Here is a 13,096-nt window from a genome sequence, read left to right as displayed (position 1 = left end):
TTTCATTGCAACCGTCATTGCAGCGCTACAGGTTTTTTCCTTAAAAAGCTGGAAAATGATTTAAACTTTTTTAGACTCAAGTAAAAAAAGAATACCATTTTAAAAATGGCCATAAAAAGACCAAAACATAGGCTACCAGATTTAAATTTCTCTGCTTTCTACTTAAAGGTCAGCTCCTTTTGAACTACTGTGATTATTCAGGTACTGCTGTTACTTTTAGATGGCTACCTGCATACTCTGGTGTACCCTGGATTTCTTCCACTGTGTCAAAACAGTGCATCTCAATTTAAATATTAGTCCCACAGAGCCAAGTTTGGGGCAGACATCTTTTCTGTTGGATTTGTTAAGAATTATCTCAACTTTTTAGGTTGTTCTGTCTGTGGGTCATAGCCGCGTCCCATCACCAGTGGTGACCACCAGCACAAGGCCACGTGGGGTTGACACAAAAGAGTATCTTTGCCCTTTGTGCAAGTTTGTGGTCTATTGTGAAATCACAGTTGTCCACAGTGGTCTGAATGAGAAAGTTATCCAAACCCAGAGAGGTCACAATAAAGTGTTCATTACTTTAAAAGATAGATTTGGGCAAAAAAATAAAAATAAATAAATAAAAATCAGATGAAGCCAGTGAGATAAACAAGTAAATGGAAATTGTTTGATTTAGATGCCATCTGTGCCATTTTAGTATTAGACACAGGAATTCAAAAAGGAAAGGCCTAAAGTAAGCTGTATTCAAGAATTCAGTCCTGTACTGGACCAACACACTGAGATGATAATGAATTATATTAAATAATGTATAATTAATATAACAGATAGCCGACTGAAATACTCAATTCAATTCAATTTTATTTATATAGCGCCAAATCACAACAAAAGTCGCCTCAAGGTGCTTCATAGATACAGAGAAAAACCCAACAATCATATGACCCCCTATGAGCAAGCACTTTGGCGACAGTGGGAAGGAAAAACTCCCTTTTAACAGGAAGAAACCTCCGGCAGAACCAGGCTCGGGGAGGGGTGGGGCCATCTGCTGTGATTGGTTGGGGTGAGAGAAGGAAGACAGGATAAAAGACATGCTGTGGAAGAGAGACAGAGGTTAATAACAGATATGATTCAATGCAATGCACACACATCCACATCTGCTTTGTGTTGTCACTGACGCTGTTCTTGCTGCCGCTGTCCTTACCTGATGTTTTTCACATATGCTTAGAGTGAGAGGAGATCCCAGAACAGAGCCATACAGCCAAGCATAAATTATTGCAAATGGGGAAAACAATTTTCCTTTGATTGTTTCAGTTAGGGTGACAATAATCAGATAAAAGTCAGTTTATGGAAAGTAAAAACAGACTAATAACCAGAAGGCATGGATCGTAGGAGGGGGAGAAAGACAATGGATAGGCCAAAAGTATTTGAGCTCGATTTGGAGACCTGCAAGGTGTGCCCAAAAAAGTTTTAGGGCCCTACCTGGAGACTCCTGTATGAAGAAACCATGCAGAGAGCTGAAAGAGGAGAAATCAAAAACACCCTAGGTGAATAAATTTCATTAAAAGACCCTTGGAGGCCAAAGTACTCTCTGACATACTATATAGTGTTGTTCATTTCATAGGAAGGGCTGTGCTATATTTTACAGAAATAGACTTAAGGGTATTTCATGGATAATTCTGACTAGCATGCAAAAACTATAGAAGTGCAATCAAATGTATTAAAATTTTTGAAATGAGAGACTAAGGAACAGCCAGACAGACTGATGGATGTATATATGGATAAAAGGACCAACAGAGGAAAAGAGAAAGAATGCAGAATGTGCCTTTTTTTTTAATGACGGCTCAGGGATTTGAGGAAATAATGTGTGCTGAGAGATGCTTGCTCTCTGGAGAGTGAGAAGGGGCTGGGAATTTATTAAGGCCTCAGCCACAAACCCCTGTAGGGACGGAGGGAGCAGACAGCCGTGTGTGTGTACACAAACACACGTGTATGTACACTGGTTCGACAGCTGTGTTTGGACAGAGCACCGTTGTCCGTGACCTTCTTTGCTGAGGTCCACCTTGGCTCTTGCAGCCATCATGAATGCACCAAAGGAAGTTCAAATCTTCTCCTCTGATTTCAGTCTCCCCCTCCTCGACCAGTGCGAGCATAAATGACTTCCACCTACTTCCTCTTAGTGGAGAGTCAAGTTTCATTAAGTCTCAGATGAAGCCAGATCACATTTCCTGTGGGAGCTGGGTCACTCGTTAACTCCTCAGAAATACAGACATAACACCAAACGTCTGAGTGATTCGCCACATGGGAATGCGTCTGTCGGCTCTTGTCTCTCTTTTTTTATATACTGTCAAACATTCATATTATTGTCGTAAGCACTTACTCTCAATATATTAGACTGCTTTCGCAGTAAGTGCCAAGAGACTATAAAATCTGAAAACAATGAGCCTGAGAGTCTTTCCTTTTCTTTTTCTGACAACATTTTGTCACAAATCACAGGGAAAAGAAGGTTTTAAGTAAAAATAGGACCTATTTTTTTCTAATCCACTAGCTCAGATTCCTGTCCCATGAAAGGAAAGCTTGGGCTGTAGGCTTTACTGCCTGTGTGGTTGTTTCCTGTTTTTATACATTTAAATTGACTAAAACACCTGCTTTCACATGATCATTTATATTGTTGAATTGGAGGATGAATGATTGGCTTACACTAAAAGCTAGCACTAATATAGCAGAATCTTCAAATAAGCTTTGAAAACCAGTTTTCTCAGTCAGCATCAGAAACCTCTAAGAGCATAATCAAGGAATAAAAGAGACAACCAGTGGTGTAGGATAAGGATGGTATATAAAATTTGAGGGCTGATGACTGTCCTTTGCTTAGTCTTACAGTTGAAAATGATGTATTGGTTTAAATAAAACAGTAACTTTCATATGAAACTCTATACCAGACTAAACAATGACTATGTGCCACAAGTTGCTGTTAGCTACTGTTCTGGTTCATGGTGTTAAAGTCCATCTTTTGTATACAGTCTTTGGTTTCAGCCATAGGAGAATTGACACTTTTCACTGTCTTGTTTTACATTCTTAAACAGCTGTTTGATTTTTCCTACCCTCTGTCCCATTTTGAGGGCTTTCCCACGAGGCCCTTTCTGGTACTCAGAAACTCTGTGAACAGACACCGCTGTTGACAATGCAAGGCTCCAAGACCAAACGTGACCTTTCACCCCTATCCAGAGAAAAAAAAAGTCACTGTTTTATATAATGTAGATGAGCATCAAGTCGCAAAACCTCCCAGCAAGTCCTGTTCTTCATTTTGAATTGTAAGGTTCTTACGCACTACATTTCAGCATTTCAAAGCTGAACTTTAAAGCAATAGTAAATGCAAGAAACATATAAATTATTTTACAGTATATTAGTAGGATTCATAATTATACTTCATACAAATAACTGTAAAACTAAATGACACTGAGATATTATCAACGTTACATTGACCCTTTTTTCTGTGTTGTTACCCAGGCACAGCCCTTTAAGTGTTTAAAAAAGTACACATTAATTAAAACAACATGTGAGTTGCCCTCAAATACCAGCTTTTTCACTCCTTGTTCTCAGCATTTACTACTCTCCTGTTTCTTTTTACGGCTCTTTGTTCCAGTGCTGATGCCCACTGACTGTTTCATTGATGGTGTTACTTAAGTTTAAAGTGGACTTGAATGACTGATTAATTTAATTGCTGCCAACCCGTAACAACCGATGGCACAGGATCCACAGTGGAACCTTCTGTTTAAACGTCTGCATTTTGTTTTTGTACAATTACGGCTCATTCTGCGTTAGCACAGCCTGTGCACCTCTCCCCAGTTGTGCTCAGAGATTAATGCATTTTTCACAGCACAGTCAGGAGTATGGCGAATGTTTTTTCATCTTTTGGGTGGGCCTGGGCTTGGTTAGGTTTCTGCCCTTGATACTTTAAAGCAGACATAAAAGCAAATCCTGCTTCTTTGTCCAGTTTTTTTCCTCACTTTTTCAATTCAGTTGGAAAAGCAGTACATTGTCAGGTTTCAGCAGGTCATCAAGAAAAAAAAACAGATTTTCACAAACGGCCTCCAATGTGAGCTGTGTTTTAAGCAAGGCACACAAATATATGCTGTCAGAAACACTTCCCCTATCTTTATTGGAGCAGGAAGATGCTCGTTTCTTTCTGCCACAACCACAGAGAGTCAGTCTGTAGTTTATGGTCAGTGAATGCACATAAATATGCGTGTGTTTCCAGCTTAGTCATTCTGAAATATCTCTCAAAAGACCTGTCTTGAATTCAGATCTTGAATCCAGATCTGTCAGCGCTTTGACGGTTTTGCTGAGAATAGTTGCATTGAGTGAGCACTATTATCCCCTCACAGAGGACTACGCTCCCTCTGCTCTACGTGAACTGGTGTGACCTCTCCGGCAGAGAGTTACACCAAACCGTACCAGAGGGCGCTGTGCTGGCGATTGGGCAAGGCCACATCTATCCTCGCCCGTCGCCTGTCTCCTTTTTCCTGAAGCCCAAACACAATGAAAAGTTTATAGCTGCCTTCTTGGCCTCATTATCCCTCCTCTTTGCACAGGCTCTCAGTGCTTTAATGCTGCTCACTGCTTTATAGAAAACACATTTCTCTCTTCAGCACTGCTGTAGTCTTGGCAGTAAGTCAGCTACACTGTCAGTCTCTACACAAGACATTGGTGGCTGCAGCGAGGATTAACACTGACCAAGGAATGGCACTCTCTCACAAGGACATCAGGTTTTATTACAGCTGAACTCAGGTTGCTTCTCATGCGTTCTTTTACAGCCTCGCTTCCGCTCAGCTCCATCCTCCGCCGTCCTCCAAATCTAAGCAGTTTAGCAGCCACTGGAACAAGTGGGAAACAGCTTTAGTGAGACGTCTGCGTAACAGCGCAGACAATCTCACACCTTTGTGGTCCGAGATGGGAGTTTTATGAAATGACTGAAAAGGGAGAGAAAAAAGAAAGTGAGGAACTTGGATTTTAAAATGTCTGGCCTCTCTCTCTGCTCAGTTCACTGACAGGGCTGCAGGTGTTAGAAGAGACTCGCTCTGTTTGCTTGGCCTGTCCCCAATTTCCTCCATCACTCAGTTGCTGAAACATGAGCTCTGCTTTTCATACGGGTTTCGGACAAGCTCACCCTTTCCTAATGTTCCTATGGTCTTGAAACTGACTTAGAGCACAAGCAATTCTCTGCTGTTCTTGAATACTCTTAGAGAGTCGCATAACTTAAAGCACTTTGATGCAGTAATCTCACACATCTTTTGTTAATGTGAGAGTTTCAAAGTCTGCTGCAGGGTCTTACTTGTAACGTTACTTAGTGCAAGGCTTTTCTTCAAAGAGAAAAAGCTGCATGTTTGGAGCTAGTGGACATTCATGGATAGCAGCTACTAGCTTCATGTGCTACTGCTTCACAATCATTACTATAGATTCCAGCTGTCTTCATTAAAACACCATTACAAAATAAAATAGAATGGCAAAGCTCTCAGCTCTCTACCTGCGACTATATACATCTGTATCTGTTTTAGTCTTCTTCCTCACAGAAGAACGGGGCAAAGCGAATGTCTGGGAGCAAATAAAAACACAGCTATTTACAGTGTGTGCTTAGGTAAGAGTGCCATCTCATTTAAAAATTCAGGAATCTGTGTTTAGGCAGGTGTGTGGTTTCTTGTTTTTTCACTTTTATGACATCGATTCATGCGATGTAACTCAAAGTTGGTGGGCTTGTTGCATTTGAGCCCAAGGAGTCTGAAGTTTTTTGGATGAGAGATGTGCTTTTTTTTTGCTTTTTTAAGAGAGTATAATTTGGTGTAAATTATTTAAAGACTGTATTTTACATAAAATGCTTAAAAAAGAAAGGATTAAGAGCCATTGTGACAGCTGTTTCTTACAAAATTAGAGAAGTTCGTGATTCTTGACTACAGAGCTATATCCTTGAAATTTCAGCATAGATGGACTTTTTAGCACTAGCTGGACCATCTAGAGCTGTCAATAAAGTTCAGCTTTGAATGCAGCATCATTCACCCAGTTTACTAAGTGATAAACACAGAGGAAACTCAGAATAAGAAATTGAACGTAATACTTCTTCTTCTTTTGGCTGCTCCCTTTAGGGGTCACCAAAGCGGCTTGTCCGCTAGTCAACAGAACCGGTGGTGTTCATTGTTAACCAGTGTATGGAAATCTTATTCTTCATGATCTGTATGTCTGCTTTAGTAAAGATTTTAGGGTAGATGCTAGAGCTGGGCGATAGAACGATAACGATATGTATCGCGATATAACTTTTACTCGATAGAGAAATTAAGCTATCGCGATAGACCTCGCCGCTCTTGTCCTCAGAAAAAAAAAAAAAAAAAAAAAAAAAGGTCAGCCAATCCAAATTAAGTAGCGCAGAGCCGAACCAATCACAGCCGCAGCGTCACGTAGCGTGACTTGTTACGTACAGCACAAGTGCCAAGCCGCACGTGTGTTTGTTTGGGAAGCAGCCAGCGGGTAATGGAGGAAATGAGTGTGCCGACTAGAAAAATCAACCGAGCATGACCGAAGAGAAAACAGATGATGGTTCCAGTGCCGGAGAGATTGTCAAACGGAAGAGCCATAGAAGTTCCGTAGTGTGAAGGTATTTCGGCTATTTCAAGTCTGACAAAAAATAGAGTAGCGTGCACTGTAAATTGTGCCGAAAACAAGTCTGGAAATACAATAAACTGGTGCATGCGTCACACTGTGCGCCACGTTATTGTTTCGGTGAAATGAATTTCTACAATACTGTTACTGTTAATTCTACTCTCTGCAGTGTTTAAATGCTTACATATACACAGTTACTGTCCCTCCACACATACGACTCGGTTCTGCTTCTATGCCCCAGCTTTGTTTACTTTTTCCCACCGAGGCTTCTAGACTTCTGATTGGCCAACATTTCGGCACGGTTAGGAATCTAGCTCCACCTGCTGCTTTGGCATGTTCATAGCAGCGTTTTCCTTCATTTCTGCCTTTATGTGTGGACGGGATTATTTTTTAAAACGAAAACGGAAAATCTCCGTTTTCAAAAATACCCGTGTACGTGTGGACGTAGCCTCAGTCTCTGACTGGAAGCGCTGATTCGTCATTCGGCTTTTGTCAGACTAAAGTAACTGTTAAAACTGTTTGAAAAGCTCAGCTATACAACAAGGAGAGATTGAGATTTTCCTTTTAGTTCTCAGTTTATTTGATATTGACAAAAGTTAGTCAGTTTTGTCTGTTCTTCTGTAAAACAAACTAAGATTTATTTTTAGAATTAATATTTTGTTTCTAAGTGGAATTGACAATTTAGTTTGTTTCGTTTGTTCTATTTTGAAACTTAAACGCTTTAGCGGCTGCCTTGTGTGTAGTTTGCAATATTTGCCTTTATCTGAAAAAGTCTCATGTTCCTTAAGTACATAAGTTGAACTTATTATGGGAAATAAATATTTAAATAAAAACAAGCTGCTGATTATTTCACATTTTACTTGTGAGCAACGGCACATTTAAATCTTACAAATAGTTATTTGGCTCATATCGTGATAGATATCGTTATCGCCTGAAATGAAAAAAACATATCGTGATATGAAAAAATCTCATATCGCCCAGCTCTAGTAGATGCCCATCCTGATGCAAACCTCCACATTGTTACAGGCCTGGGCTCAATACTGCTGTAGGAGTACACTGGCTTGTAGCCCCTCATGGTTGGGTTAGGAACTGATGCTTAATGGAAACCAAGAATTTAAATACTAATTAAACTGGTACAAAAACCCTAGAAAACTAAAGAGGATCAGAACTCAAATAACATAGCAATAATGAAATATAAGCAGAAATAAAAAATTAACATAAAAATAATCCAAAGTGTCAAAGACAGGTAACACTTTAAAAAAAGAAAACAAGCTCGAGTATGCTGATAACAAACACCAGGCCAAGCTTTCCTTCTCCTACATCTGCAAACCTTTTTCTGCTCTCCAAAAATCAGGAAATCCCTGAAAGACGTGGAAACTTTCATTTGGCTGCTTTATCTTGTTTACAGATGTGAAATGCTGGGCTGATGTTTGGTTGGTTGTTTAAAGTTTTTTGTAGGAGCTCATAAGCTCCGGCTCCTGTGTTGATTGCATGTGATAGGCGGTCCGAGCCCAACACTGCTCGGTGTTCTTTTGCTCCGATCTCACCTTTTTTGTGACTTTTATTGGATGTTTGACCTCTCTCACTGAAGCTCATTGTGACCAGCTGTTGTACATTTTACAAAGCAGTGCTCTTCTGTAAGCTGAGACCTTCAATCAGTTGTTAACTTTTTGCACCAAAAAGCCAGCAGTGCTGTTGCCGAGCACCTCCCTCTGGAGTGAAAAAAATGCTCTTTGTACACGTGTGGGCTGAATTTGAGATGTTAAGATAGCGACTCTCCTTCCCCTGCTCCTTTTCATCCTCCGTTTTGGCTCAGCCTGATGTAATGCGGCTCTTGTGTTCACAGGTATGGAATGGACTGCCTGATTCAGTTTGAAGATTTTGCCAATGTGAACGCTTTCCGCCTATTGAGCAAGTACCGCAACAAGTACTGCACATTCAACGATGACATCCAAGGTAACACACGCACACAAGGATGGATAAACCAGTTGTCAGTACAGCTGATAAAAAGCTGAGGAAAAACACCAGATGTCAAAACCAAACTGCCCTTCAGCTCTTGTATTTTTTAACTTTCCAAAAGTTTTCCCTGTGACTTTTTCATTAGCATCCTTAATAACCAGCCCTAAGAAGACTAAAAAACACTTAAGTTAATGACAGCTTTCCTGCTATGTAAAAAGTGGGCAGCTTTTTTTTTTAGCTGTAGGTACATTTCTACTGCTGAAGGGAATGTTACTGCAGAGTCACAGTCTCTACTTTTACATCACTGAGGGCAGCTAATTGCACATGAAAAACAGTCAGACTTTATAAGGATAGTAAACTCCTACTTTAACTTCAGGTTTTATACTGAATACAGTAAAAAAAAAAAAATTAAGTCAATAGGAATAAAAACAAGCAGTAACAATAATCAGTCAGCACTGAAGTTTGCTCCTGGAATATCTGCTCACATTCTGCTCTACTTACAGCCTCTTTGGATTCTGTAAGGTGTTGTTAAAAAAATTCAGTTACATTTCAATTCAATTGTATCTTTTTTCTATAGTGCAGAATCACAACAGCAGTTGCCTCAAGGTGTAAAAACCCAGTATACCATACAATACACAATAATACAGAGAACCCCAACAATCAGATGGCCCTTTATGAGCAAGCACTTGTGACAGTGGGAAGGAAAAACTCCTTTTTAACATGAAGAAACCACCAGCAGAACCAGGCTCAAGGAGGGGCTGCCATCTGCTGCTACCAGTTGGGGATGAGGAGAGAGGGACATAACAAAAGACACGCTGTCAAACCGACCCAGAGATTAATAATAACTAATAATTAAATGCAGAGTGATGTATAAATACAATAGAGTGAAAAGAGGTTAGTAAAGTAGAACTAAGCGTCAGCCTAGGCCTATAGAAATGTGACTACGCTTGGGTTCAGGGTCGCCTGATCCAGCGCTAACTAGAAGCTTAGGCTTAAAAGCAAAGTTTTAAGCCTAAGCTGAAAAGTAGAGAGGGTGTCTGTGTCTCAAATCCAAACTGGGATCTGGTTCCACAGAAGAGGGGCCTGAAAGCTGAAGCCTCTGCCTCCCATTCTACTTTCAAATACCCAAGAACCACAAGTAAGCCCGCAGTCTGGGAGAGGAGTGCTTTATGGGGTGATATGTTACTATGAGGTCTTTAAGATAAGCTGAGTCCTGATAAGAATGAGTCAGAAAATCTCAAAAATAGTTATTAGATTCTATTTAAAAATGTCTCTCAAAGCAGAGTTCTCCTGGCCTCTGAGCAGCAGACTCAGGTTAGCAGTCTACCCTCATACATGCCTCTGCTGACTTATGTTGAGAGTCTTGTCACTTGCTTGGCTTTGCAGTCAAAATGATGCAGTGTCCCCAGAAAGTTAAATGCACACCTCACCTCTCAATATCTGGGCTCTATACCACTTTGGTGTCCTGCAATAGCTCATACTTTAGTTATCATTCAGCTAAGATTGGATGACACATGACGTGATCATGTGACAGGCTCGCATACAAAGTCTCTTATCCCATGTGTCCCGCTTGGTTATGGAATCATGTTTCTATCACACAGAATGTAAAACTGGTAAAAAAAAAAAAATCCTGTGAAGCTGCATTATCTCCAAGCACTAAAGTTCCTCTGTCTTAATCTGCAGGTACTGCTGCAGTAGCAGTAGCAGGACTACTGGCCGCCCTTCGCATCACCAAAAGCAAAATGAGTGACCATACCGTCGTGTTCCAAGGAGCAGGAGAGGTGAGTGCAAAATTCATTCTGAAGAAGAGACTTGTTAATGCTGACAGAACATACCTAATTCTGCTGTAAAAAGAGAGCACCAGCACTCTGACTAGTGAACAGTACAGTGATTTCATTACCATTAATCAAACTGTTCTCAATCCTCTTCACCACAGTTAGCAGCACTTTCTAACACAAAGAAGACATTACGGTTTAATATTCTTTTGTGAGGTTGATGCGATTTTATGGCAGGATTAGTCATGTGAAACTAAATCTGCCAATCAGCTGTTATCCTTTCTGTCTGCTCACAGGCAGCGATGGGGATTGCTGAACTGATCACCATGGCCATGGTGAAGGAGGGGCTCTCCAAAGAGGAGTGCATGAGAAAGATCTGGATGGTTGATTCTAAAGGTCTCATTGTCAAGGTACCTTACTTAACCTGCAAACATCTGTTATAAACATGCATATTTAACTCAGACCCATTCTTTTTTCTGTTCTCTGACGTTTCTACTAATAACTGAATACCTTTAATTTTCATTCTTAGGGTCGGGACCACCTGACTCATGAGAAAGAGAGTTTCGCACATGAGCACCCACAGATGAAGAAACTGGAGGATGTGGTGCGGGAACTGAAACCTACAGCTATCATAGGTAAAACATTGTATGATGTTATCTGTCACCAATGCATTTGTAGACTACAGTGAGAATGTGAGGTCATTTTGAATATGCTGAAAATGAAGACTAAAACAACTAAAAGTTGCCAAATGGAATAAACAGCACATTACTGTCCCAGGTGTGGCAGCTGTTGCTGGAGCCTTCTCTGAGCAGATCATCAGGGACATGGCCTCGTTCAATGAACGCCCCATCATCTTTGCCCTCAGCAACCCGACCAGCAAAGCTGAATGTACTGCTGAACAGTGCTATACATTCACAGAGGTGCTGAAGACTGTGCATCCCAATGCGTGTCCAATTTGAAGGATCATCCCTAATGAAAACAGGCATTGTAAATACTTTATAAATACTTTTCTGTGATGCAGGGGTGTGGCATTTTTGCCAGTGGTAGTCCATTTGATCCTGTGACACTGCCTGATGGGAGGACCTTCTACCCAGGTCAGGGAAACAATGCCTACATCTTCCCTGGTGTGGGCTTGGGCGTCACTGCCTGCTCATTGCCGCACATTACTGAGGAAATATTCCTCATTGCAGCAGAGGTGAAACATTCACTCACACAGTCTATAGTCTATATGCATCCTTTTCAATTTGTTGTGCTCTCTGTTAGTACCTGCTCTTTCTTTGCTTTGAAACAGGCTCTTGCTCAGCTGGTGACTGAGGAGCACCTAGCAGAGGGAAGACTGTATCCTCCTCTCAGCACCATCAGGGATGTCTCTTTCAAACTGGCAGTCAAGGTGAGCTCAGCAGATGCACACAGTGCAGGAGATACATCTTGTCATATCTGGGTGCAGTTATATGAAACAATGAAAACCTATGTGTTACAGATCATGGAGTTTGCCTACAAGCACAACATGGCCACACTTCGCCCTGAACCGTCCGACAAAGGAGCCTATATACGCTCGCTGTCCTACAGCTGTGACTATGATGACTTTGTTGTTGACTCGTACCGCTGGCCTGAGGACAGCATGAGTGTGCAGTCATGCAAACTTTAATGCACTGGATATAGAGACCAGGCAAACCCTGGGAAGGCATGGTGACTACTGATGTGCACTGTCATCATCAAGATGTGATGTTGGGATATGAGAGAAGCTCTGTTTAGAATTTTCTTATTGATATGCGTTACTGTGAAATAAGTGACGACAACACATAAATATTGAAAAGCGCTGGAATTTTTAAAAAAAGTACTGGAAGACAAAGCAGTCATGAAGTGTTGTACCAAAGGCATCTTTTCACAATAATCTGAGGAAAGTCTGTAACATGATGTTGCATTATGACTGTACCAGTGGAAATCAAAAAATTCTTTCTCAAATAAACATTGTTTGATTAATATTTTCCATGTTCAGTGATCACATTTGTACTGACAAAAGGGCAAAGATGGACAGAGACTTTGAATAAAACCTTCACTGAGTTTTGTAGAGAATCGCTGTGTAAAAGGTCCTGCCACTGAACGATATGGTGCTGTGCCTCCCTCTAGGGGCCACCTTATGTCATTGCAGTGGAACAGGGAGCTTAAACATATCTTGGCTTTTGAATCACCTTTCTCTATGTATGTTTTTAGTAATGTAATTTGAGCTGAAAACCCGTTTGGCGCATATTTGTTAATAGCAAATTCAAACAAAGAAATGCATTCACAAACTGTGTCACGCAGAAAAAAAGAGGCACACATGTATCAAAGAGAGCCAAATTCAATCCAAATATTTTATTGTCCAGCTGTGATTTGCTGTCCTTCTGGTGCCTTTTGAATTAAATTGAGGAGGATTTTACATGAATTAATTAATCAATCACTCGCCAGACAGTCAGTACCAGAGGCCATGGTGAGCCCACTGCCAATCCCAGTCTGAAATCAATAAAGAAACAACCAGACCAGTCAGCATCCAGTGTTCAGCGTCTCGCCCGGGGCAAAAAAACTGAGAGACAATCTTTATTAAAAAACAAAAATTTCCCCTTACACTTTCACTGTTCCAGCCTCCATTTAAAATCCCCAAATCTGCCCTGGGCAACCACTGCTCTGACCTGAGGATCAATATGTCTCAATGTCAACACCATCCAGTTATTAGTTGTGGCTGTGCGAGCCCCAGG

At 40.9% G+C, this 13,096-nt stretch overlaps 1 protein-coding gene across 1 annotated transcript in view; it reads left to right on the top strand.

Annotated features, from left to right (window-relative positions):
* The window catches only part of me1 (malic enzyme 1, NADP(+)-dependent, cytosolic), an 82,518-nt gene extending 70,161 nt beyond the window's left edge, over positions 1–12,357 (top strand). The window contains exons 7-14 of the mRNA XM_086310555.1: positions 8,474–8,583; positions 10,270–10,367; positions 10,658–10,771; positions 10,891–10,996; positions 11,139–11,281; positions 11,383–11,556; positions 11,653–11,751; positions 11,842–12,357. Coding sequence (XP_086166681.1) covers positions 8,474–8,583; positions 10,270–10,367; positions 10,658–10,771; positions 10,891–10,996; positions 11,139–11,281; positions 11,383–11,556; positions 11,653–11,751; positions 11,842–12,009 — 1,012 coding nt within the window. The 3' untranslated portion in view covers positions 12,010–12,357. The remainder of the gene's footprint in view (positions 1–8,473; positions 8,584–10,269; positions 10,368–10,657; positions 10,772–10,890; positions 10,997–11,138; positions 11,282–11,382; positions 11,557–11,652; positions 11,752–11,841) is intronic.
* The last annotated feature ends 739 nt before the right edge of the window (positions 12,358–13,096 follow it).

This window comes from Aulonocara sp. 'chitande type north' Nkhata Bay, linkage group LG11, assembly GCF_057382095.1.
Source record: "Aulonocara sp. 'chitande type north' Nkhata Bay isolate Kocher_YH1m ecotype deep benthic linkage group LG11, A_spYH_male_GT1.1, whole genome shotgun sequence".
In the NCBI taxonomy this organism is placed as follows: Eukaryota; Metazoa; Chordata; class Actinopteri; order Cichliformes; family Cichlidae; genus Aulonocara; species Aulonocara sp. 'chitande type north' Nkhata Bay.
Note: the sequence above shows the minus strand (reverse complement) of the source record. Positions and strands in the feature narration are given on the sequence as shown.